The sequence below is a fragment of the Gavialis gangeticus genome, unplaced genomic scaffold, assembly GCF_001723915.1.
Source record: "Gavialis gangeticus isolate Ggan-Ray unplaced genomic scaffold, GavGan_comp1, whole genome shotgun sequence".
Taxonomy (NCBI): Eukaryota; Metazoa; Chordata; order Crocodylia; family Gavialidae; genus Gavialis; species Gavialis gangeticus.
This window is the reverse complement of record NW_017729032.1, coordinates 211,108,354-211,135,982: the sequence shown is the minus strand read 5'-3', so window position 1 is coordinate 211,135,982 and position 27,629 is coordinate 211,108,354. Positions and strand designations below refer to the sequence as shown.

Here is a 27,629-nt window from a genome sequence, read left to right as displayed (position 1 = left end):
AGATTTTGTAATAAAGATGCATAAACAACATCCCCTTCTTTCTGGACCAGTATTCTACTCATGCTTCTCTCCTCTTCTTTGCCCATTCAGACACATCAGTTATCTACAGGTTTGTTTAAAAGAGATGTTGAAAATTACCTAAAATTGAGATTGAGCTTTACTCAATGCTTCCCTAAGCAACACATTTTTTTTCTTTTCTTTTTTTTATATTCTCATTTCTCTTATTTTTGTGGAATTGAAGAGATGGAAAAAATCATATTACTTTGTTGAATTCATCTCCCTTACTTAGGTAGGAAAATAAATTGCAGCCTCCCCGCAACATGCTTAGAACTCAGCAGTTGTGGAACATTTACAACCTCAAAAGTTATTTTTAATGATAGAATCTTGGATTATGACTCTTCCCTCTGCAAACACAATATTTATAAAGGGTTATTATATCTCCTCATAGACAAGTTGGATCAGATCCCATTTACCCTTCATGTGCCTTAGTTATGCGCACATTGCTATGTATCTTCAGCTTTTGGCATTTGTGTGAAGCTTGGGATGCTATTTCCCCATAAGGCAATACAATCCCAGACTGTGCATGGAGGAAAGAGTCCCCCCTGCTTTCAGCCAAAGACCTTCATGTTTAGGAACAATGTCTAGGGTCTGTGAGACCTTGGTTCTACTTAACCCTCACCCAGACAGTATTGGAACCTGCATTTATTTCCCAGCAAAGCACCCTAACCACTGGACCATAGGTTGGATATTGCCTAGACCCCTCTCTAGCTTTCCTACTGAAGCAGCCAAAGGTAGGAGAAATATGAGGTCAAGAAGAATGGTATAAGGTAGAGAGTGTGTGTCTCTGTGAGATGGGTGCTACCCTCTGCATTCCAGCTTGGGCCTCAGGTTCTTAGTGGGCCATATACTTTTCCCATGACTGCTTACCCAGTGACTATTAATTGCAAGGTACAGTGGGGAGCTCCATGATGAGGGTGTTTGTCTTTTTCTTGGGCAGTTGCCCAAGTGAAGTGCAGGCCTACTAAGCATACCCAATAGGCTAGTGAGGACAATGCTGAATCCTAAACTATTTTTAAATTCCAAAAACAGAAGTTATATGGCTACATACCTTCTACTTCAATACGTGAAGGGTAATTAGGATTTGGCCTCTTTGGGGAAAGCTATACATATGGACCAGGCCTTCAGAGGGTATGAACTTGCATAGACAGTTGACTCCAAGTGAGGAATCTGCAGGCAGCTTGGAGGGAGGAACATAGGTTGCAGGATCCAAGAGGCTGGCATTCCAGTTATATGTGGCCTAAACACTAGCCAAATTTTGTTTTCTAAGCAGCGTATCCTCTCTTATTTTTACTTAGCGCACAGTACATAAAATATAGTGGCAACCATTTGTCTAGTGAGACCCACAAGAACCAACAGGGAGATTAACAGTAAAACAAATCATCACCTAGAAGAGAAGCAAACCAGTTACAGGGAGGAACGCAAGCCATTTGCAGTGCTGGATTTCCTGAGCAAAAGCTTGCATGAGTGTGAAGGAAGTGTTTATACAGAGCTAAAGAACTGAGTTTATATAGAGAACAGACCATGAGGGATAAAGCTTTCCTTTTACTTTTACCTTTTTATTGTCTCACTGGGGAAAGGAAGAAAAAAGCCAAGAAGTGAGATACCTGTGCCAGGAATGCCCAAACCTTTGGCACAACTGATTAAAAGTGTTTAATGAGCATTGTGACCACAAACAGAATGAGACTCTTGGGAGATACATTTTTTTTTTAACCTGAAATGAAGAAGCTAGAGAAGGAAAAAGTATTTAACGGCACTGAGAACTCTGGCACCAGATATGGCTTTGGAGACATTAAAGATTCCCTCATTTGATACAGAATTATTTGTGGGATATTTGATTCCAGTTGACAGGATTAACAGTTGAGAGAAACAGATCTAACCCTTGAGAAATATGTCTAGGTAGGTAGGTACCTCCACCGTGACTTAGCAGCTCCAGAGAATGTGAATGTACATGCCTTGCAGAAGAAGGCAGCCAGCCATTCTTCGGCCATATTTGTAACTAAACTTTTAGATTAAAAGTCTTGATTAAAAGAACTGACCAGTTCAGTTGCAACTGGATTGTTGAAGCTATCTGCAATATAATCTGTTTGAGACTGAAAAATAGCAATACTACATTGGAGATAAGTGATAAAGAGCTGTTGGTGTACAATGCAATCATTTGGAGGCCTGCGGACAAATGCAGGTTGTTGATAAGAAACTCACTAAACAAGATGCCATTTCTTGGAGTTTATAATAGTTGACACACGGAGTAACACCCACTGCTGGGTGGCTGGCCAGTATAACAGAGGAGATCAGCCTATCTTCTGTACGAGAAAAAAGGCAGAGCAGCCACTGCTTGGGACAGAAATTACACATGAACTGGCATAAGTGATCAGAAACTGGTCTAAACCTGTAACAGAACAGAAGCTCATTGCATATAGACCTGTTTCAAAATGGTGGAATCCAGTTGAAGATAGTCCTGGATGGGTGTAGTATCAGATTTAATCAGTTTAGGTTAGACCGGTCTATCAAACGTATGTCTAAGATCCCCTCCCAACTCATTAGGTGCAGTCCCCTGGCATCCCAGGATGCACTGCAATCTCCTGAAAACCACACCATCACAGGGCAGCCCACTGGAACATGGCTCATGCTCTGCTGCTCAAGCCCAGTGCCTAGCTGGCCCTGCTCCCAGACTGTCACAGAGCCACCCGCATAGCTCCTCTGCCCAGCTATGACTCCTGGCTTCAGGCAGCATGCAGCCCAGAGTAGATGTGGTGGAGCAGGTGGATCCAACATGGATGCTTCCCTCAGCATCTGCACAGCTCCAGCTTGGCCAGTACCCAGCCTGGAGCTGGGGGAGGGAGGGCTGGGAGAAGCCAACATGGATGCATCCCTCAGGGTCAAAATAACTCGAGCTCAGCCAGGATGTAGCCTGGAGCTTGCAGGGTGTGTGGCATGGGGGGAGCCAGCATGGAGCCTTCCCTCAGGGTTGGTGGTTCAGTCCAGGATGCTTGGTGGCTGCAGGGTGCAGTAGATGGCCCCACATGGGATGGCCAGCTACTGGATCAGGGGCATGAAGGCACATACCATGGTGACCTGGTGCTACATCATATTGTGACCAGGTGCCGAGGCCCTGGAAGGTGTGCAGGGGACACAGAAACATCTATGTTGCCTCCTCCCTGCACCTCCACCCTGCCGTCTCTGGCTGCTGGCTGCCTGAGCTGAGGTTTTTTTTGACCTTGAAGGAAGCATCCATGTTGGCTCCCCCTGTCCCCCTCTGCCTGCTCCAGCCAGGAGCCATGGTTGGGCCAAGGGGTTGTGGTCTGCAAGAGCTGAAGCCTCAGTATCCACCCCCCAGCTTCCAGTTTCCCCTATGCTGCCGCTGACCAGGCTGCCAGGTGTGCCACAGCAATCTGCTCTGGGTTTGGCATTAGGAGGGTCCACAGTGACAGCAGACGATTGGGGGGGTGTGCTTCACTGCCAATCAGGGTTGCCCCTGGCTTGGCTGGGTTTGGCCACCCTTGGCAGTGTCCAGCACATTGGAAAATGTGGGAATGCCCCCCCCCCCACTGCCTTCTGGCCTGGCCAGTGCAGGCTTCTCTTTCCCCCCAACACCAAACCTGTTGTAGATTGGATTGATTCTCCCTTGGGCTTTCTGACAGTCTGCACGTAGCCTGTGGGTCCTGCCTGCCATTCTATCAGGACATAAGGATGCATTTCAAGTAGAAAGACATCTAAAGGGGAAAATAAAATTAGAACTAGATCCCCATCTGCAACCTGTGAAAATACAGAAAGACAGAATTTCATTCGCCCTGTGGGAGCCACTAAAGAAGCAACTAGGAAGCCTACAAAGAGGCATCATTACATCTGTTGAAATTAGCAGAGTGGATCGGCAACCAAATGGTGGTGAGAAACCTTCAGGTAAGCTGAGAATCTCCACTGATCTAAAAACAATGCAAATGGCTTTGAAAATAAAATCATTATCCATTGACTGTGTTTAAGGGCATGGAACATAACTTATTCATGGTGAAAGCATTTGCTTTCTGTGATATCAGGAATGGGTTCTGGAATAATGAGAGGTAGAGTTAACCAGCCACGTTTTCTGGCAAGCAGTGTCAGGCATGGATGTTTATGGGCATTACCCCAACTCCAGAGGTATGCTGTTGTAAAACTGAAACAGGAACTAGAGTGACTCCTGGAATCAAGATGGTAGCTGATGACATTTTTTTTGAAGGAGGATCCGTAAGGCAATCCAGGACCAAGCTGCAATAATCCCTAAACATGTCAGGAGGGGGTTGTTAGGGCAAATACAGGGAAGTTGAAACTGGGGAGAACTGAGGTCCTTGCATAAGACATCTATAGATCTGAGGGACTGCAGCTAAATCCTGAAAAATGTTAAGGAAACTCTGAGAACAAAGGATGTGAAGGCAGTCCAGTGATTCATAGGGATGGCGATTGTCCAGATTGGGCTTGTGTCCATTTAGGCTTCAAAGCAGTGGAATTTCCCAAGAAATCCATGTTTTGTCAGAACATTTCTGGCAAGATCAGACATCAACAATCTATAATACCTTTGCGGTTTTGATACAAGGCTCCAGACTCTCCAGCAAAGGGTTGATTAGGAAGGATTGCTGCAGGAAGTAAAACAATTTCTACTTGTTGGCAGAAATGGTTGGCAGAAACTGCTGTTATCACCAGCCAAGAGGTCAAATGTGCAGTGCATGTCCAAGATACGATGTTGTTTAAAGGGAACCCAGAAGCTACCCCAGCCTACTTAAAAGATGACATCATGAAACAAGTATTATATGTTTCTTAAGTCTGGGCATAGATGCAAACTTGAGAGGAACCGGAAAATTTATTACTGACCAAGCATGAGTACCCAGCTGGGAGTAGATATTGAAAAGAGCAAGGCAGGCAAATAATATGAATATAAGAACATCAAATATGCCATACTGGGTTATACTAATGGTATATATAGCCCAGTATCCTGTCCCTGACAGTGGCAGGAGTGGATATTTTAGAGGGAAAGCAGTGTATAGGGTATACCTAGAGTGATCTATCCCTGATACCCACCATCATTGGTTTAGAGACGCTAAAGGATACATCTGTGTTTAATAGCTAGTAATAAATCTATCATCCATTAAGTTGCCCAATCCTTTTCAGAACCTGGCTATACTGTCTCCCTCCACAACGTCCTATAGCAATGAGTTCCACAAAATAGCTTTGTTCTATGTAAAAACAAAAGCATTTTCTCTCATTAGTTTTAAACCTGTCTCCTGTTAATTTCCCCTAGTTCTAGCATTCCAGGACTTGGTGAATAATAGTTCCCTATTCACTTTGTCCACACCCTTCATGATTTTATAGACCTCTATCCTATCCCCTCTCAGCTGCCTTCCTTCCAAACTGAAGAGTTCTACACTTTTTAGTTTGTCCTGGTATAGCATCTGCTGCATACCCCGATCTTTCTGCAGCTTCTCTCCATCAGCTTGGAATATGGTGATGACTGACTAACAGAAATATATTCCCTAGCTTCCTGAAATATTGGCTGGCCCCCAGGAAAAGGTCAGAATAAACCTGTTAATTTTTAATAATAGGAATTCCATGGTCCCAGTAATTTACTACTCCAAAATCTGGTATGTGGATTATCTTCAGGACACTTAGGAAAATGAAGGAGTCTTTTGCCATGTATGATCTACCTGACATACTATGCTTAGACATAGCAGCGGAGTTCAACCAATGCACTGGCAAATGGAAATCTGAACACAAAGTGTCTTGTCCTGGGAATCTATGAAGTATGGGAGGTGACGCCAACAAAGAAACTGATGGCAAAATTCAAAACAGGCAGGAAGGCATCCCTGCCTAGTAGTGCTGACCATCATAATACAATGTCCAGCGCAAGGCAGAGAATGAAGGAAGTCTCTTGCCCTTTGTTCATCTAAAAGTCAGCTTTATAGTCCAAAAAATGATATTTTTGCCACTTACACAAAGTTTGCAATTCTACTTCCCTTATGGTGTGGATGTATAAACATACACATGTATGCTAAGTGTCCAAGGCTAGCTACTCAGTGGTCAGACAGCTATTATAGCTATATATGTGTGCACTCATTCTGGACATCCCTGTGCCTATATATCTTGGAAATATAAATGGCTAGAAACTGATGGTATTAGATTCCAGAGGAGGATAGCTTTCCTATGTCTTAACCCCAATAACTGAATGGTTAGGGAAGCTAGAAACATGGGCTCTAGGTACTCCCTTACCTGGAAAATCAGAGAGCTGCAGGTTCAAATTCAATCTGGATGGGACACTGACAGACTGAGGATCCTGTTACCTGGGTAAGTGCTCTAACCAAGTAATTATTAGGGCTAAAACTTGGGAGAGTTGTTAACCTCCTTTTCCTCACCTGTTGCATTTTTGAGGACTTGCCTTCAGGTATGGGCATGTGCACCTGACCGGTGTGTAGCCTATTGCATATTGATGCAGCCCAAGTGCAGGAGAAATAGAATTGCACACTGTGTGTCAGTGGCAAAAACACCACTTATGCAGCTAGAAGATTTCCACTTAGATGCACAAAGAGAAACAGAAGTCTGCCCCAAGACTGCTTCCCACAAGGGCCTGTTAACTGCATCCCAATGGTGGAATACTGGGCAGGACACAGAAGTAAAGAGGATGCCCAATTCAATAGGCAGTCCATTACTGGAGCCAGAGACCTGAAGCCACTGTGTGCAGGTGAGCAGTTCTGTGTCCAACAATCAAATAACCATACAAGCAATGGCAAAAGCCAATAGTTCAAGCAGAAATGGGACATTATATGGGGTAGTCACAGACCCAGGAGAATGAAATTAAAGGTGGAATGAAACTGAAGACTACTGTAAAATAGTGACAGATAGCTAGCTCAGCTCACCTCAACCAGTATGGCCACGGCTTGTACCAAGAGGACTAAGAAAGAGCGTGATTCATTTTCTCACCTGATACAGGTGAGTTTAAAGAAAGGGATATATAAAGAGCAAGAATCGTAAGTAGATTGCCAAGCAATAGAGTAAAGGCAGCAACAGGGTGGCCGCCCCTTAAATAAGAAATGGGACACTGGTTCAAAGACCAATGCAGTTAAATAACAGTGGGCACATCTGCCTGTGTGCTTTAATGCACAGTAGCTGGTTTTACTGCACAGTAAAGCATCATGTAAAAAACCATGAGATTACACTAATGTGCAGTGAAATAGGCTACTGTGGATTGTCACTTAAAAACCATGTGCATTTGTTACTACACATTAAGGCAGCCTAATGTGCATTTGTTTAGTACCTTGCACTAATTCACATTAGGCAAAGCACCTTAATACACATGTAGATGCACTCAGAAGCCGAATAGATTGCAGTGGACTGGCAATTAAGGCCCTGTCTCTAGAATGGGCTGTAATCTTATAATTTCTGATACCAGCAAGTAAGCAGAGAGGTGCACAGAAGACACAATAGCAATTGTTAAAAGGAAAGATATATGAACTTGGATGGATATGCACAGATCGCAAGAGGGAGGATGTTGAAGGAGGTGCCAGGGCATTGTTCTTTTTCCACATAGCTAGAATGTGAGCTGAAGTTGTTCTCTTAATGAGCTATTTTAATTAAAAAACAAAAATAAAAACAGGGAGTCCTTTCAGGTTATACGCAGCATGTGGTACATGAAGCAATTTAGTTCTTTTAACTTTTTCTTAGAAGTCATTTCCACTAATCATAACAATTAGAGGTAGGGAAAGATTAAATCAGTCATATAATCTACAGCCCTACTGGTGCAGAATTGCTCGCAACAGCTTAGTTCTACAACTTTTTCTGGTTCCATTTTAGATGCCCAGGATCTTGAGGCTAGTCAACATTCAAGGGCTGGAGAAGTTTGGGTGTAAAATGATATCATTCTAACTTGATAGCATATGACCCCCACTTTGCACAGATGCAAATGTTCATGCAGAAGGAGAAGTAAGCTTCAATGCATTACAGAATGGATTACTGAATGTCTGCAATAAAGTTGATTGGAAACACAAAACAATTGGGTTTTTTTTCCAGAAAATGCTGAGCCCCAGGTGTTTCATCTGAAAATCCAGGGCACAAATCCAAAGCAAGGTTTCAGTGGAACCCTGTTTAGATTTGGGGCAGATCTGCCTCCAGGCCAGGGACATGCTGGAAACTGCAGGGTATCTTATGTCATGGCAGACGCAACTTAGTGGGTTTGTCCTAGGCCAGAAGACTCTGGAAGCTTCCTGCAGTTGCTGAGTAAAGCTGACTTTCTTTTCAGTTTCACTGCTACTATTCACCATGAGATGGACTGGACCATTCATTATATGGCAGGGCAGCTGCAGGGTTCAAGTGGCTTCTGGTTTACAAGAAAACCTGCTTCCTGGCCAGCAAGAGATCCAGATTGGGTTTGATTTCTCCTCATCATTGTGCCATGAGAAAGGGCCAGTTCAATGAAAATGGTTGTCATTACTTCCTTGCAGTCACAGTGGCCTAATACCCTATTTTTTTCCCATTGCAACTGGGCAATTTCCAATATCTTGTCTTCAGTTTAGTATCTACAGAGACAAGCCAGAAAACGGCGCTGTTCCAAATTGCAAGTAACTTCAGCCACTCCAGTTCTCCCAAGTTTAACCAGGTTCATTTTAGCATGTCTGAGCACTAGGGATCAGATTCTTTGCCTGGTTATGTCCAATTTGAAGCCAGTTTTTTAGCTAGTTGAGGTTTTCTGTTGCATGAATATGCCAGGGATAGCGAGTGAGTAGTAGTAGCTTTGTGCCATCACTCAGTGTTGCCCCCGGTATAAAGAGCATTGCTACAGGGAAGGGAACCTGGCCCTAGGGTGCTAACACTACACCAAGTCCTACTGGCTAGAATAGCTCATGGAAATCACAACAGCTGGCCCACAGACTGTTCTGAGTTGTCACCAGAATGTCAGCTGGGATTAAAAGGGCTGCAAAGCAAGTTTGCACCTCCCCTATGGAGCTGCATTCAATATTGCATGATTCATGTTGTAAAAGCAGAAAGCTACATTGTATAACAACCTCAACTCTTTTAAATTAATATTTGTTAAAAATGTTCCTGGTCAGTTCTTAGTTGTTAATACAACACAGCAAAAACCACTGAGATGTGCAATAATGTCTTTCTTTGTTTCTGTCCCTCTTGAAATATGTAGGGAGTCCAAGCAAAAAGTGAAGACAAATTTGTTCAAGTCCTACAGCTGAAAAACATTTTCACTCTCCAGACTTGGGAAGGAGATAAGTCTGTCTTAATAATGATTGGATCAATATGAGCAGATATGAAGCAATTTGTTGGTGCAAAGTTCTGCCATTAATAACTGCTCTCTCTCTTGAAGACAGGCTTAAACTAAATTACAGCTGGCTTTATTTCCGAGAAAAGTTCATTCTTCTGGATTGTGTGTGGGTTTGGCGAATGAAATATGAAGCAAATATTTGTTACAAAATTGCCATCAGCAATCAGTGGCATGATGAAAGAAAGAATGATGAAAAGCCTTATATTGGTATTTAGATTAGAATACTATTTGTATTTGGGGGTCCCAATGGTTGGGTCTTATCAGAACCCTGAATGCTACCTGAATCCAAATGCACATCTCTGCGTATAATTCTTTAGTAACCACAGGGCTCTCATTCAGTCCCCATTGGACATTACAGTAAATACTGTTAAAACACAAATATTCTTCACTCCAACTACTTACAATAGCTCTTTTATCTACTTACTAGAACTGATTAAGAATTTTACATCTAAATGATTTAATGGGTGAAAATACCGTTTTTGAAAAATCAGTTTTCCATGGGTTATATATATATATTAAATTTTTCTTAAACAAGGTTGAGGTGGCTGGTTTGGTATGAATCAAAGATATTTCAGTTTGTTGGACTGACACATGGATGTTTTATCAGGAGAAGCCTTATATTTAAGGCGAATGATACGTAAAAAATTGTAGAAAAAGAAAAATACCATCTGGTTTAAGAGGCCTGGTCCTTTTTTCCTTTATGCCAAGAAACTTTAATCTGTCTTCCTCACTGTTTAAATATTTCTCTAGGGTCACCTTGATGCTCCCTCTTTTCCAATGTTCAGGTTAATTAAAATACAGGCTGTAACATCACTGTCCAAATGAAGATTGAGGTAATATTTTGGCAAGCAGGGTGAGAAGGCTTGTTCTGGGGTTAACTTTACCCTCTTTGTACTTTACTGAATAAAACCCTAAATTGCTCCTTAAAGACATTTAATGTCAAGGGTATGAGGCTACAGTTTTTACTAGTGCAAATAATCCTTTGGTTTGCCTGAGTAAGAGCTGCACCCATGGGTGTTTGTTTTCCCATGCTTCTGGCCTTTGCTGGTCTCCACATGGGGCTAGGAAGAAATTTTCTGTCCTTGAAGTGGAAGGACGTTGACAGTGGTGCCCTCATCCTCCTGTTTTACCTTTGGCAATATAGGGAGTTTTTGATATTTTGGGCATTGTTCTAGCTAGTTGCCTGACAGGTTTATTCACAAAATTTTTAAGAATAGGTTGGGCAAACATTTGATTAGAATGGTTCAGACAGGGGCAGGGTTAGATCCAGTGTGGGTGTGTTGATGTGGTTATATCCTCTTGGGCTGAGCTCACCAGCTGGGCAGTGCAGGCTCTGGCCTGAGTTCAGAGGTGTAATGACTAGGCAGGTGCTGAGGGCAGCTGCTACATGCACAGAGGCAGTAGTGACTTCCAGTTGCTACTGCACCTCTGATGTGATCACGTGGCTTTGCTGGCAGCCATTTTTCTTTTTTTTCTGCTCTTTCCCACTTTCAGCTGACCATGCTTCCTGGTCACTCATATGCCACTACCCAAGCCCCTGCTTTCATACAGCTCTGGAGCCCAGTGGTGTGAATGCTGCTGCTACTGCTTGTGTGACCCCTTTTCTCCTGCTGCTGCATTCAGTAGGGATGGGGGTAGCAGGAGAGGGGACAAATGGTGGTTGTGCTCACCCCTATACTCCAGCCAGAGCCTGGAGTGATCAGCTGGTAAGCCAAGAGCTTGCAACACAGACCAAACACCGCTGACAGGCTGGTGAGCTCACTGCACATGTGCTGCTTAGCCAAAGAAGGTGTGACTGCATCCTCCTTGCCGCCATCCTAAATCCGCTCATGGATAAGAATAATTCGGCCATGAGCAGGGGGTTGTACTAGATGACTCCACTGGGTTCCTTCCCAACATTTCTATGATTCTAAATAAATCCTGCAGGAGCAAACCAAAGATTACTTTTTAAGGACTGCACAGTAATTAACTGGATTTAGAGAATACAGTATATTCTTGCAGCTGCTTTCAGAATTAACTTCAAAGATTCCATTATCCCTCCTGCAGGAAAAAAAAATCTGTGATTATAATGTCTTCAGAGAAATATCTGCTTAATAATGTTTTAATTCAAAATATGCTAATAAAACAAATATTAAGGAGACTGCAGTTTGTGCTAATTATGTTGATTATGTTTGGTGTTGGTGTAAATATTCTCTTTTGGCAACTTTATAGTGAATTTGAATAGAAAATCAGTGGTTTCTCACTGTGCTGGTAAATAAATTCCAGGGTTCCAATGGTAAAAGTGGAAAGTAATGGAAACTTTTTCTCTCACTGCAATTAGAAGACTTAAAAACCATGACTATTGTATTTCTTTTACCCTAACTAAGCCTGTTGTATACTTTAAATATTACCATTTATGGAATTCTATTGCATATCCTTGCAAATGGAAACCATTCTTGACTGCAGTCTTTCTATCTGAGATCTCTATCACTGGCTATTACTTATTATTCCATTACAGAAACAGATTAAGAATGACATATTGTACTGGCTAATTATTTTAAAGCTATCTCTGAAAACTAATCAGAAACAAGCTTTAAACAGGCTTTAATAGAGATATCTGTGGGAGTTTTGCCTGCTTATGGGCTGAAGTATTCATCCCCTGGATATCTTCCCTCTGAGGCTTATTTGGGATGATTCTCTCCTAAAATGCACCTTGCATCTAGCCACATTATGAGGTGGGCATGCTGGAGGGGAGGGACAGAATCCAGCTAGATCTAGACAGGCTACAGAGGTGGGCGGATGAGACAGGATGGAATTCAATGCAGAAAAGTGCAAGGTGCTGCATCTAGGGAGAAAGAACCAACAATACACCTATAGGCTGGGGAACACCCTTCTTGTCAACACGGTGGCAGAAAGGGATCTTGGAGTCATTGTTGACTCCAGGATGAACATAAGCCGCCAGTGTGAGGACGTGGTCAGTAAGGCTAACCGCACCTTGTCGTGCATCTACAGATGCATCACAAGCAGGTCCAGGGAGGTGATCCTTCCCCTCTAGGCAGCATTGGTCAGGCCACAGCTGGATTACCGAATCCAGTTCTGGGCACCGCACTTCAAGAGGGATGTGGCTAGCACTGAGAGAGTCCAGAGGAGGACCACTCTCATGGTCAAGGGGCAGCAGGGCAGGCCCTACGAGGAGAGGCTAAAGGGCATGAACCTATTCAGCCTCCACATAAGAAGGCTGAGAGGGGATCTGGTGGCCAATTACATACTCACCAGAGGGGACCAGTGGGAATTGGGGGAGGCTCTGTTCCCCTGGGCATCACCGGAGGTTACTAGGAATAATGGCCACAAATTGTTAGAGATAAGGTTCAGGCTGGGCATCAGGAGACATTACTTTACAGTTAGGGATACCAGGCTCTGGAATGACTCCCAAGGGAGGTGGTGCTCTCTCCTACCTTGGGGATCTTCAAGAGGAGGCTGGACAGATATTTGGCTGGGGTGATAAGATCCTGGCACCTGTTCCTGCCCGGGGCAGTGGGTCAGATCTGATGATCTGTTTAGGTCCCTCCCAACCCTAAGTACTATGATACTATGCATAGGACATGTAGACCACCACAAAAAAGATCTGTTAAAGTTATAGGGCGTAGCAGTGCTTCCTCCATTCTCAGCTGAATTAATATCAATAAGTTTACTTGAAGCAGAGAGTTTAATAAGCCTAGAAATAGATGTCACCAAACAAAGTGGATAAGCTGTGTGGGGGAAGAGCTGATTCACTTCACTGGGCAAAAAAAGTCTCCTGTTGTCCTGCCAGTTCATGTGGAGAGGCAATGGGAGATGTGTTCTCTTGGGGCTTGACGCACTCACACAAAATCAGGCCCGTCAAGCCCTGGAAGTGTCCGACCAGTTTTTTCCTCTTACAGAAACACACCCTTGGGATCTCCAGAGCAGTGTTTCTTAACCCATGGGTCACGACCCAAAAGTGGACCACAGGTATATATGAAAGGGTTATGAACAAACTTTAAAAATGGATTTTTTTTAAAGGAGAAAAATGTGGCAAACTGTGGCTTTTCCTTTGGAGGATGGCAGAGATCCTGCCCCATACATACCCACCCCCTGCACCAGACGCTGGCTCTGGGTATGTGCATGTGGACATTTGTATTATACCTCATTTTCAGGAGCTGGTGTCACATTTAAAATAAAGTTTGCCTCAGGTCAGTTCATCTCAGTCCCTCTACCATGTTTTCCTTTGTAGAAAAAGCTATCAGAGGCTCTTAATCAAAGTGAATAACCTAACAAAAAACAAGTGATGAATAAGCATCATACTATTTTTCCCATGTATATTATTACATGAACAGCCAGAATGCCCAAACAACTTTTAAACAATTGATTCTGGTTCCAAGTCTAGCTACATTATACTGCTCTGATGGCACTAGACACTTTGGGCGTCTGTACATGAGTGCTGAGGCTTCTCCGACAGGCTGGAATTCCAATGCGTCAGAGCAGATTCAATCAAGCAGCATCCTGTATCTGGCAGGGGTGCTTGAACTAAAGCTCGTTGAACAAGCTTTAGTTCAAGTGTCCTCACCACCATTTTTAAGCATGGGGATGCTGATACCCAAGACATGATGGCATTTTAATTAGAACACCCTGGAACACATGTAAGAGTGCCCTTAGAAAATTGGGTTCACTGGCTACCTGGAAAGGGAGGTGACAAAAAGTCATCACAGAACTGACAGTAGAAATCATGGCCAGTAAAAAAGGAAAACTTGGGACTGTAAGCAGCCCAACATAAGTTGTCTTTGTGTTGCTCCAGCTTCAGTTAGACTCAAGTGACTCCTAGTTAGTCCAAGAATTACAAAGTTGTCTCTATTCCCTCCCTTTGACCTATGTCAAATACCAGCAGCATAGCGATGGGGAGGTGGGCAGGAGGGGGCATGGCTCCTAGGCGCTGGCCTGGGGGAGTGGCACTGGCTGGGCTGACAGGCCACAGTACCTTCCAAGTTTGGTGTGTGGTCCACCCTCCTGCCTGGTGGGTTGTCCATTTCTTTACCTGTTATGGCTGGAAATTCTGGCTGCCGCCCCTCCCCTGGCATGCCGTGATGTCAATTTCCCCACAAAAGTGCCATGGGGTGGGAGAGGGGACTTTGCACCCTGCTTGTATTGTCCCTGGTGGAGGGTGTGTGCAAATGCAGACGTTGGCCCCGGGCGCTGGAGACCCATGGTCCGCCACTGCTAAATACCATTCAGACAGTGCAGAGTCTCTGCAAACTCAGTGTATCTGCTTACTCAAATGGGTTGCTTTGCAGTCAAGCTTTTACTGATAGTAGCTTTTAAGTACTGGAAAGTGTCAAAGTGCTATAGCAAAAGAAATGTGAAACAAGATAACTTGACTCACCTGTTATTCACACCTAGTGTGACTAGATGTTCTGAATCTGATGCCGTCACTTCAAAAGACTGCTCATGAATGACAATATTTGTTTCATTAATATTCTGCATGACTTCCCTAGCTTGGAAAAAAAAAGCAAGAAAACATAGAAAGGAAGAAAGAATAAAGAAATGAGAAGAAAAATTGTCTTGACTAGGTTAGAGATTCTCTAAAGTATCCCCCATCTCAAACTCATCCTAAGACAGTTACATGGCACAGGGTCTACAAATGTATCAATAAAGCCACATATACAGGCGAGTGTGCCTGGTGCTCAGGAATTTGATTTTGTTTTTGCCATCTGGATGTATTGCAGCCAGGTTTTGGGAGGAGGACACCTATAATTTTATAACAGCAGGTTCTAAAGGAGGAATGACAGATAGACATGTTTGTGTTGTCACTTATGAGCCAGTGTTTTATCTATCATTACTACCTCATTTTCTTTGTTTTATGGTCCAAAAGGCAGGTTCTTCTGGTTTCCTCCCTCCTTCAACTTCTACTTTCTGTCCCCACTCCTGGGGGTAGGGCAATGCAACAGAAGGGTGCTAGGGTGTCCAAGCTGTGCATATGGGGTGGGGGGGAGAAGGGGGGGGCATAGTGTCTGAGCTGTGAGGGCTATGAATGATTATGACATATGACAGGAGATGGGTTGCCTGCACTGCAGGTGTGTGGCTGGGAAGGCAGGGGAAGGAGAGTGCTCTGTGTGTGGCAGAGGGAGGCTGGTTTATGCACATAGCCAGTGTGTGGGTGGCACAGCTTGGAGCAGAGGGGGAAACTAGGCTGACTGTGCTGTATGCATGGTGGGGGATGCCGGGGGGGGGACATGGGCCCAACGCGTGGCAGGGAAGAGCTGGGCTGGGGGGAGCAGCCCACGCCTTGTGAGGTCCTGGGGACTGTGACTGGCACTGTGTGTGGTCTCCGGCTACATGGAAGTTAGACAGCCCTGTTTTACATTATTTATACTATGAACACAGCAGAAACAGTTGTGACAAACTGCACTTCATCATGCACTTCTCAGTCTCCACAAATCTAACAGTCAGAACCTCTGAAAACCTTTAAAAAAGCCACCAATACTGACAACATTAGTCTGCAAGATAAATAATTTCTTGCTTATTCAAATACAAAAATCCCTTCAAAAAATTAACCTGGTCTGAGGTGACAGATAGGAAATTTCAGGTTTGGGCTCTGTTATTTCTGCTCATTCAGAATTAGAAATTGGAAATTTCAGATTTCCCTTGATTGGAAGCTTTGGAAGGCCCCTACATACTCATTATTAAACCTGTGTTTTGTTGGGGGGTTGTACAAGAAAGTTCTTTTTCTGTGTTTTTAAAAAGTTATTAAAATACTTTAGTCTCATAGTTTCTTTCCCTCTGACATCTGTGCAGCTGGATTAATGGTAACATAACGCAACTGAGTTTATGGGCAGAGGGCTATAAAAAAATATATAAGACAAAAGACATTTGTGCAATAGGATTTCTGAAATATATACGGTGTAGTATGTTGATATTCATTCAGGATAGTCTGTATATCTCATGTCTTTGATGTCTATGGCCTCTGGCAGATGTACTAGTAAAGGTACATTGGGATCTGATGCAGGATCCCACAAGGACACTTTCTGCCATGCCACGTGTGTTTGGGAGGAAGCGTGATTGTTGGTTTGTAAATCAAATCCCATCATGCATTATTGTGGGATTGCCCAGCACTGGTAAGTAACAAGATTCTGTAGCTCAGAAGCCATCAGCTGATGGGGCTCCCAGCTTTAGAGGCACACCGTGTGCTTCTCTGGCTGGGAGCCCCCAGCTGTTCTGTGCTCCCCTCTGTGGGGGGTGCAACACATGCTCCTGGGGTTGGGAGCTCCATCAGCTGGTCTGGGCTCCCAGCAGCAGAAGCACACCCCATGGCTGGGAGCCCAATCTTTGCCACATACTCAATTAATGGCATGATAGAAATCAGCCACTTATTACAGATCTTTTGTGTAATCATTTTGTGGCTTATTCCTTGTTTTATTACACCATTAATTTAATTAACTTGTGGCTGGGTAAAAATTTAAGACCTGATTAGCTGGTTAATCATGTCTTCAGTGTAACCTGTTCCAGCAGCCAATGAATAATGCCACTCCAAGCTTCTGAAACAAAAACTTTTACACATCACACCAGTATGTAATCTCTGTGAGTTACATGTATGCTATGTACTTGCTGTTAGCGAAGCTTGTGATCAAGTAGTGAAATAGGGTCTATGCAAAACTTGTGCAGTGAACAAGCTTTGTGCTATCCTTGCTTAGTCACTCTAGTAGCAGAGAACACTCTAGTAACATGCATTCCTTTGATGAGCCAATGAAAAAGATTTTTTTTTGTTTAGCATGATGAAATAAACTTACTGAAAACAAGTATTTTCATTCCCCCTGCCCATCACTCTTTCATGTCCTAGTTGATGCAGGGCAATTCTTTTAATGCAAATACACAATTATTGAAATATCGTTACATGCTGTGATAAATCTTGTCACTTCCGCACTTAAATTAATTGGCAGAGGGCTGCTTCTATTATTCCAGGAATGCACTGATCTGAGAACTATCAGGCTGCTCTTCTCCATGATCATGGATGTTGATGTTACCAAGAATAGACTCCTCTCTCTCTCTGCAGCTACCTGTTCATGTCCTCTATGCAGCAAAAATGGCAGTAATGAGCTTTTCATTTTGCATAAACTCTTGTCATATCCCAGGCTACAAGGTAGGACACAACCCTGGCAAATAAAAGGAATCTATCTTGGACACAGAGACAAAGCCGGCTGAAAATAATGAGAAAACTCATGTCCAAATACACTTCCTCATAATGACCTTTTTTAAAAATGTTGCAAGGTTGACATCTGAATTTTTTCATTTTTACAAATGTTGACAAGCTCTATAGTTAATAAAATATAAACAAAAACAATTTTTAAATCATACTTTTCAACATTTTCAGCTGTTCCATAAAAATACATTTTTAACAAAAATGATGAAAAATGCAGAATTTTGACTTTTTTTACATGCTTGAACAAACAGCAGCTATAGTCATATACTATAGTTGCTATATCACACTGTTCTTTTACAGACCATTCCATGGTTAACCCAGTCTCTTATCCTTTACTTTTGCATTTCTTTTGTTCCATCCTTTTCCATTATCTGTGATTTCCTTCTTTCTTGTTTTCTGAATATCTGAATCACCTGTTATTTGGAGAGACTGGATGTCTGCTTAGCATTTAAGAACTGAATAAAAGAAAAAAGAAACAAACCCCCAGAGAGACGCATAAGATCTACATTTCAAACTTGTTAGCAGCTCCAGTTCTTTAGTTGAGCACTTAAATGCTCTAGGTCCAGTGTTTCATATTTAAACACAAAAATGCAGTTGCTGGAAGCCAGTTTTAAAAATGGGACTCTGTGATCAAATGTAAAATCTACTGTTCCTGTAGTTCTTGAGCTTTAGTAAATGCAGGCAGAATCTAGTACTAATATTTTACAAAATGCTAAAAAATGATAAAAAAAAACTAAGATTGATTTAAATTGAAACTTCCCCATCAGCCAGATTACAGCCTAAGTGGCTTTGTATGGCTCATTAATGAACCCTGGAAAAGAGAGCTTTTTAATTAATGCCTGACCAGTCGCTAACAATAGCAGTACTAATCTGCAGTATTTTAGGAAAGGTCATTTAAAAAAAAAGGTAGGAATAGAATTTAAGATTAGAGGCAAAATTTAAACCCTCAGGTGTCTTGGGATGAAGAATAAGTGGAAAAGGTTAATGTAATAATTTGATATAATTTTTACAGTCTGAGGAAACCCTCCTGGCTGAAACTTAACTTATGCATTTTTAACCATAATTTTTACATCTCAGGGAATAAATTAGCATAGTTTTCAATGCTATTTAAAACTAGATATTATAAATTGCACTGAGAATTTAGCAAAAAAGTAAACCTGTTTCTTTCTTATTGTGTTTGTGGCATATGTGGTACCCCTTTTCCTTCCTCTTCAGGATACATTTTGAGTGACTGATTTTGGATATATTTTTTATGATATGCCTTTGGTGTTCTTCAGAACCACTAAGTTAAAAATTAATATGGCCCCAAGCACTTATAAACTGTTTCTTCCTACACAACATAGCAACAAAACTGTTTATCCTGTTTTACTGTATAATCATTATGTTTTTGCACTTGTGTTCATTTCAGCTCTGATATTTCTTCTCTGATGCTTAGTGGAAAGCATTTTATGCTTCAATCTTCTGAAGATATTTGTGTTTGTCTGAGAAAATCCTGGGGAATTTCAGAATACACCAACCAGTGAAACTGGTTAAAGCTTGTGCATGTCAGGGAGGCATTGGTTTTCTCTTGTCTTTTAAAAGTCAAGGGCTTGTCTAAATTTGAAAAAAATATTTTCGGATTCTGTTATTCTGTTGATTTAATTGAGTCTGTTGGGGACATGGAGGATTTATGCTGCTGCTCTCCTGGTACTATATTGAATTAATTTTTGACAATGCCTGCAGTTATTTCTTTCAGGTTTGTGGCTTTTCATTCTAAAAACATCATTACATAGCTGTCCTGTGTGTTGGGCATCATGATGGCATCATTAAAGGACAAGTGTGAGAACATATTTTTAAAACTGTATCCAATGAGGGAATTAAGTTAAATGGGTGTGTCTACTTGTGCCATTAACGTGCAGCAATAAACTGCACTTACTCCTCTTCAGTTTATTGCTCCCGGCCAGTTCCAAGTGAGTGTGTGCCCAGACCTCAGCATATTGAGCTGGGTCACAGCAGCCCCAGCTGGCAGGAGGCCTGGGGGCTCAGTCTGCCAGCCTGGCCCCTGATTGGGTTTAATGTGCTAAATAGAGGCTGGATGGGTGCATGAAGGTTTGTTCAATCACTGAAGCACTTTTGTGCTCTAGCCAGCCTGGTCAGCATCTACATGTGTGCTGCTGCTGCACATGAAAAAACTCCACAGCAAGGTAGGATTTGTATTTATATGTATTACCCTGCTGCAGAGTTTATTAGTTTCTTGAGCTCCAATAGGGGCGCATGTGTAGACACCAAGACATTTATTGTGCAGTTAATTAGTTAACTGCACAGTAGGGGTATGCAATTCATTTCAGATTCAGATTTGGCCCAAATCAGGGACAGTGATTAGATTAGTTGATTCAGATCACTGTCCCTGATTCGATTTGGCTGAATCTGAATCTGAAGATTTGATGCTCATTCGGAGAATCAGCAATTTGGACATGGACACAGCTTTAAAAGTTTTTTCTACATACCTTGAGGTAGCAGGAATGGCTGGTGATTGCTGCAATGCTGGGGAGCATGGAGCATCACACACACGTGGAGGGGGACCCTCCATGTGCTCAGCAGCAAACCTGGAAGTGGACCAGAAATTCTTCCGGTATACTTCTGGGTCTGCGGGGATCATGCTGGGGGCCTCCCAGACCCAGGAGGCTCCACTCACTGTGCCAGGGGCAGAGGTGTGGGGGGCGAGGGTCCCTGTGCACTCCCCAGCAGACCCGGAAGTGGACCAGAAGTGCTGAGTCTGCTGCTGAGCATGCTGGGGAGCCCTCTGAACTGCTGTGGGACGTTCCATGCGCCCCAGCATCACAGCACTCATGAATCCCTGCTACCTAAAGGTATGTAAAGAAAACATTTAAAGCTGTGTCTGTGTCCCAATCTCCGAATCTTTCCGAATCTCTCCGAATCTATTCGGAGGGTTCTGATTTGATTCAGAGAGATTAAAGGGTCCTATGACTCTATTCAGATTCGGAGATTTGGCCACCAAATTGGGCCAAATCTCTGCCAAATCAGATCAGGGACCAAAGCTTCGCACAGTCCAACTGCACAGCAAGCATCTCATGTAGACATGCTCAGTGTTTTGCAGGAGGATCAACTGCACTGATTTTTTTTTTACCTGATTTATTCAATACTCATGTTATGGAGAGATCCTCCCCCACCTCCCCTTGAATCTACTACCATCACTTCAAAGACAATATACTTTTTTTTAGGGCAAAATAGGGCAGAATATGGACAGGGCAGTGAAGGAAAGGCTGTCAAAAGTGTAAGTGACATTTAGGGCTCATTTTCTTTGTCAACAAATAGGAATCAATCTTGTGGTTTACCAATCTGAGAAATAACTGGAATGATAAATTCATATGATCACTGAATAGAATTGTGGCCCTACTATTGTCTATGACAAGACTCCCATGGACTTCAAAGGGGCCAGAAATTATTCATTATCTTTATTATTTTTTCCTTAATCCCCAATATGAGACACACTTTTGCTTCTATTTCAAATATTTGATCATACAATAGATTTGATTGCACAGGAATGGCAGTATAAGTTATAGACCCTCACATGGGTGGATCCTGGGGGGTTGCAAGAGTGCACTTGTACCCCCCTTTGATTCCTGATCCACCCAAAGTTTCAAACCAACTGCATGGCAGTGGCAGAAGCATTTCTAGTCAGGCAGTGCTGAGGAAGTCAGTTGACTTCATGGCTTATTTTCATCTACCTGATCCCTTCTAAACTATACTATAGGTGTTAATGACCCTCTCTTCTTTTTAATGGCTATGATGGTCCACCAACCAAGCTATCCTTTGTTCTGCAGTTCTGCTGTCTGTTAGCTGCTCCTGGTAACAAGCTCCTATTTCACAGCCCCGCAGCCTATTTTAATGTATTCCAAAGAAGTTATATTTGTTTTCACTTCAATCTTAAATGGAATAATGCAGCTCTAGGTCCCTGGTGTATTAGTAAAACTTCTAGTTTATTTTTAACTGGGAAAAATGTGTGTTGGTTTATATGTCATGATGCATCTCACCATTGGAACCCCCAATTTCAAAATTCTACATCTATCCATGTACCCTCAGGAAAAAAGGCAGAACAAAACCCCACATTGTTTTTTAAATAAAAGAAGCAATAACATTATCATTTTGATTGACAAGCAATTTTATGATTGTTCAAGAGATTCCAGTATGTTTCCAGTGAACTGATCTAATTTCAAATGAGGATTTAATTACAAATAATTCATTAACAGTAGCATTGATGACTATTATGCATTCTAGGAGTCAGTAATAATCAATTGCATATTACAGTATTACCTGAGATTGCTTGCAGGTTAAGTTAATATTGTAAGTTAATATTTTTGGCTAGCAAGTGGCTGCTGAATGGATTTCTGAATCTCAAGTGAATTTACACATTAAGAGAACTTCTTATCTCTAAGGATCCCCTCCTGCTTCAAAATTATTGACTAATTTTTTTATCTTATGCCTGGGCACAGAGGTGCTAGTGAGAAAGAGAAAATATGGAGATGTTCAATGATGCTGTGTTCCATAGGGGCTGTCCTTGTTTTATTGAACAGAGTATTTTGAGATGCCTGAGGTTTGAGGCAGAGCCAACAAATCTGAGACAATGCATGCCCATCAGTGTTTTTCCTACCTGGAACTAGAGCCTAGGGACTTACCATAGCCATAAGGCTGAAGTAGCAGTTAAGTAGGTAGATCTGGTTTCAAATTGGGAAGATTTTTTTTCTCAAATCCTACAGTGAAAGTCATATTTAAGCTTTTCATTGAGGTCATAATTGTCCCTTTAAACACCCAGTAGAATCAAACTATGGGCTGGTATTCAGGCTCGGTAGAGACATTCAAGAAGCCTGAGGTGGAACCCATCTAAGGAAGTTTTCTGTAGGTGGTTTATTTTATGTTGGTACTGAACAGAACACACATTCATACTTTGATGGGGGGGGTGAAGAGGGGTGCAAATCTTAGACTGCATTACGCCATTTTTAAACCAGTCTGTGTGCATTGAACTTCTGTTCTTTTACAAGTATAGACCAGTTTTGTGTGCTGAACTTCTGTTCTGTTATGGGTATAGACCAGTTTCTGATCACTTATACTGGTAAAAGTGTAATGTCTGTATCTGGCCCCAGAACCTAATGAGCAACCAACACGCGGATGTGATTAAGAAACAGCAATTTTTAGGGGCTGGTTTTCAGCTGAAATTCAACTTGTTATCCTAGCTGGTCACAAACAAGCCATGCTACCAATTAGGTTTGCAGTGATTGTGGGAAAACAGAAATATTCTTAGTGAATATCAGTTGCATTCTTAGTGAAAGTCAGTGGTTTTATTGACTTTAAGACTATTGCTTAAATTGACTGGCTGAATGGAATTTGATGCTTTATTTGTTTGTTTACTGTGAATTTAGTACTCATATTTTTAGACAGCAGAATCTAAAGAGTGAATTATTTTTCTTTCATAGTAATATGTGGTAAAAATAATAATAATGCATGATGTGACATTCACCATACTAGACACATCACCTTTTTAATGGGCCAGAATGGAAATTCGGAAGACACGTCCACATGGCTAGAGAAAACCTCTGTGAAAGCACCCTAGGCCTAATCACTCCTGATCTATGTACAGAACATGTCAAGAAATGTCACATAATCACCTCTAGAATCTCACTGAGCATGCTGTGGCTCTGTGCCAAAAAGCAATGACATGACTTTCTTTCAGTATGTGGTGTATCTAGAGCGTGAATGAGTGAGGATAGTGCACTTTCATGGTGGCTTTCCCTGTCACAGACTGAGGAGATGGAGACATGTCCCAAGTTTCCATACCTAGGTGTGAGAGTGTATTTTAATTTTTATACTGGGTACATCTACATGAGATACTTTACTGCAGAGATGACTAATTAGCTTTGTAGTAAAGCATTGCCATCTACACATGCTCTCCTACAAGGCTAGAGCAAACTAATTAACTCTGCCATAAGCTAGTACAGCCTGACGCAAAGACTATCCTACAGTGGAGTTATTTACTTCACCACAATTCACATATAGACAGTGATTGGGGCTGGCTGAGGCACAAGGGTGCTACAGTATTGGATTGCCTGACAGCTAGCTCCACAATGTAGCACCCTTATGCCCTAGCCAGCCCCTCTGCAGCACGTTGAGCTGGGGTGGAGCAGCTCCAGGCTGGCAGGCTGACCCCCTGAACCCTCTGCCAGCTGGGGCTGTGCTGCCCCAGCTCAATGTGCTGCATTACTAGGTGCACATGCAAATGCTGTTCCTAGGAGCAATATACTCCAATATGAACTGCATTGGAGTTTATTGCATTGTGCATTAATATCACATGTATGCATTCACTGAGGTCCAATCTACATTAAAAAACTCCAAAACACCAACCCAAACCAAAATCCAGTAATATAATCACATTGATACAATTACACCTGGGTGAATTTCTGTTATGGACCAGTCTTTGAGTCTGTCACCAAGTAAGCCAGCTAGTACCAGTTGTAATATCAACCTCTGAATATGAACACAGGACATCTGGGAAATGGATTTAAAATAGTAACTGTTTTTACACAAAATCACTGGATTACCATCTGATGCTAATGACTTCATTACTGATTCTTTTGACTGAATTTAACCAAAGAACAAGTATAAAATGTTCCATTTCCATAGGTGCACAGGTGGGAAGCCGCTTGAGTCTGAAGTCAGGCAGAAGGCAGGGTAGGGTGGCAGCTTAGCACTGACTGGTTTGGAGAGGCATGAGGTTTCATAAGCAACAGTCTACTTCATCAGATGTAAGAATGGGCTGGCAGAAAGAGAAGATGCACATAGAAAGAAAAAGTATGAGGGAACAGTTGACTTCTGAAAGAGGTGCTTGGGGTGGGGAGGGATTGATTAGATCAGTTAAGATGAACAGAGCAGTTAATGCCTAAAAGGACCCCAAAGTAAAGTAGGTAGTTGCCTAAGAAAGCTCATGCCTCCCTGAACCAGTTAGTCTCTAAGATCTCTGCCTTATCTTCTGGTGCCATAGGTGGTAGCATCAAGAGGGTAAGGTGGGCCTTCCCTGACCATGGAATCAGAGCTGGAAGGTACCTTAAAGGCACATCTACACGTGATGCTACATTGCCTTTGCAACATACTATGGCGACATAGCATCCATGGAGGTCTACACGTGACCAGCAACTACTTCACTGTAGTGGCATGCTTCCCCAATATAATGTGATGCTATGGCAAGTATCTGCTAAAAATAACCATGTGTTGCATGTATGGTGCAGTAAAGGTGGTTACTGTGTTGTGCTTTAGTACTTCCAAAAATAAGTATTAAAGCACAGTGCAGTAACAACGTCACAGTAGGGTAATGTGTAGATGTGCCCTAAGAGTTCATCTTGTCTGAACTGAGGCAAGATCAAGTACACCTAGATCAACCCTGAGATATGTTTGTCTTACCTGACTCTCCCCTGACTTGCACCTTGTTTGGTGACTTGTCTTTTTGCACAGCTGCCCCTTAGGACTCCTGTTCTGAGTCAGGCTGGGGACCAAATGGCTAAGCAGCAAGTCTTCAGAAAAAGACCTGGGGGTTGCAGTGGACAATAAGAAGAATTCGAGCCAACAGTGTGCTCTTGTTGCCAAGAAGGCTAATGGCATACTGGGCTGCATTGGTAGGAGTGTTTCCAGCAGTTCAAAGGAAGTGATTATTCCTCTCTATTCAGCACTGGTGAGGCCAGATCTGGAGTACTGTGTCCAGTTTTGGGACCCTCACTACAGAAAGGATATGGACAAATTGGAGAGAGTCCAGCAGAGGGCAATGAAAATGGTGAGCGGGGCTGGGGCACATGACTCCTGAGGAGAGACTGAGGGAACTGGGCTTATTTAGTTTAGAGAAGAGAAAACTGAGAGGGGATTTAATAGCAGCCTTCAACTACTTGAAGGGGGTTCCAAAGAGGATGGAGCTAGACTGTTCTCAGTGGTGGCCAGATGGCAGAAAAAGTAGCAATGGTTTTAAGTTGCAGCAAGGGAAGTTTAGGTTTGATATTAGTAAAAAAAATTTCTCTCTAGGAGGGTAGTAAAGCACTGGGATAGGTTACCTAGACAGGTTGTGGAAGCTCCATTTCTGGAAGTTTTTAAGACCTGGCTAGACAAAGCCTTGGCTGGGATGATGGTCCTGCTTTGATCAGGGGGTTGGACTAGATGAGTTCCTGAGGTCCCTTCCAGCCCTCATTTTTGATGATTCTATGATTTTTGAGTATGTCAACTCCTCCTTGTGCTGGATGAATGGCTACATGAGGGAGGGGAGAGACTTAGCCTCTGGCAAATGGAGTTCCAGCGGGAGAATGCAAACCTTTAGAATTCATAGGACAAATACCTTCTTCTTCCCTTCCAGAGGCAAGGTGCTGGAGCAACAAATGAAAAAGACAAGACATCTGGTGAGAATGGTAAGATTAGATTTTTATTTCACTTTGGAAAATAGCACACAAGTTGTTTCCCTGTATCAAAATACTTTTACAGGGTTTTTTTGTGCCACTTGAGTGTAAATGGAGCTGGATGGAAATGGGATTTTTTTTCCGATCAAAAGTTTTGCTTTTACATCAACTTTCCTTCTCCCTTCCACCTCTAGACTGAGTGTTTTAGGCATAGATTTTTCAATTGTTAGACAAAGAGTTATCAATGAAGCAGCAACTTTTTCTGTGCAGAAAAAGAAAATATTTTTAAAAAATAAAAAATTGTTTAGTCAGAATCCAACTATCCAGCAAAAAGTAGTTTCAATGGAACATTTTTTACAAGACCTGGCTATAACAGAGCTGACAATTGAGGCCACTGCCAGCTTGCAGTTATTCATGAACAAGGAAAGGGCTAAATTCAGAGGGAAAAAATGGCCCGTTTCCAGTTGCTTGCCCAGTTCTAATTGAAAGAGACTGTTCTGTATGGTCTTACTGAAAGCAGAAAAAATGAAAAAAAATCATGAGCACGTCTGTTATAGAAGTTCAACCCATTTATTTTCATAGCTGAGAGGTACAGAGAATTCATAAAAGGGTTGTCTTTTGGTCTCAGCTTTTGGGTGTTATTTTGAACAAAACCTCTGCCCATGAGGTAAGATTCAACTCTTTTTCTGTTTTATCTTCTAATTCAGGATAGGTGACTCTTCCCTCACTGCTGTTTTACTTAATGTTATAGTGAAATGAAATCAGTCCCTGCTATGTGCAATAGGCTAAAAAACCCCACAAATTAAGAAAGTAACCCACTACATTTTGCTAGTTTTAACATCTTGATTCATTAAGCATGGAATTGCACTGACAGCAAAGTCATTTATTTCTTCAATTTAAGTAAAAAGAAGACAGAGAAAATATTTTGGTTATTGTTAGAGTGATTGGAAAAAGTTTTCTTTTGATTGTTTCACTGCACTCTGAGTTAATTTTCTTTGTGCTTCAGCTTGAAAAAAAAAATTCCTATTGTCAGAGTGAAGACAGACTCTTAGACCCAAATCCTGCAGCCTTTGTGCTGCAAATTTCCCTCAGCTCTCAGTGGCAATTTTGTCTAAAAACTGAAGTTTATTCCGAAGAAAATAAGTTCTGTAGTCAAATGAGACATATGGTTTTATGTGTGATACTGATAATACATTATGTACAATATAGGCAAATTGGATGCCAGTTTCATATTTTAGTATAATGTAACAGTGAAGAGAAGTGGCATATATCTAAAAAAAAATGCAAAAGCTTCAGGAGAGGTGAAAGGAAAATATCTATTGTGCCTTCCTGGACCTATATACCTGCAGGCTCACTCCTGTCCTCCATGTGGAATTCAGTTTTAAACAAAATTTGGCAGAGGAGATCTGTACATATGTGTGTGTGTATGTATACACACACACACACACACACACATGAATGACGGAGTGTTTCGGGGAGTGTTTCCATGCCCCATCCTCCATCCCGCCCACCCTTCAGGGCTGGCCATGTAAACAGTCCCGCTGCTGCCACCGCCTCCTTTTCCAGCCTCTGGGACAGCGGCTCCCTCTCCCCTGCCTGCCTCTGCCTCCCGCTGCAGAGTAGTGGGCCTTCACCCCACCTGAAGAGGTGGTGATGGCTTCCTTCCTCCCCC

At 42.3% G+C, this 27,629-nt stretch overlaps 1 protein-coding gene across 1 annotated transcript in view; it reads left to right on the top strand.

Annotated features, from left to right (window-relative positions):
• The window catches only part of PCP4 (Purkinje cell protein 4), a 100,785-nt gene that overhangs the window by 10,960 nt on the left and 62,196 nt on the right, over nt 1–27,629 (top strand). Inside the window, exon 2 of the mRNA XM_019525476.1 lies at nt 25,918–25,969. Within this exon, the coding sequence (XP_019381021.1) occupies nt 25,918–25,969 (52 nt within the window). The remainder of the gene's footprint in view (nt 1–25,917; nt 25,970–27,629) is intronic.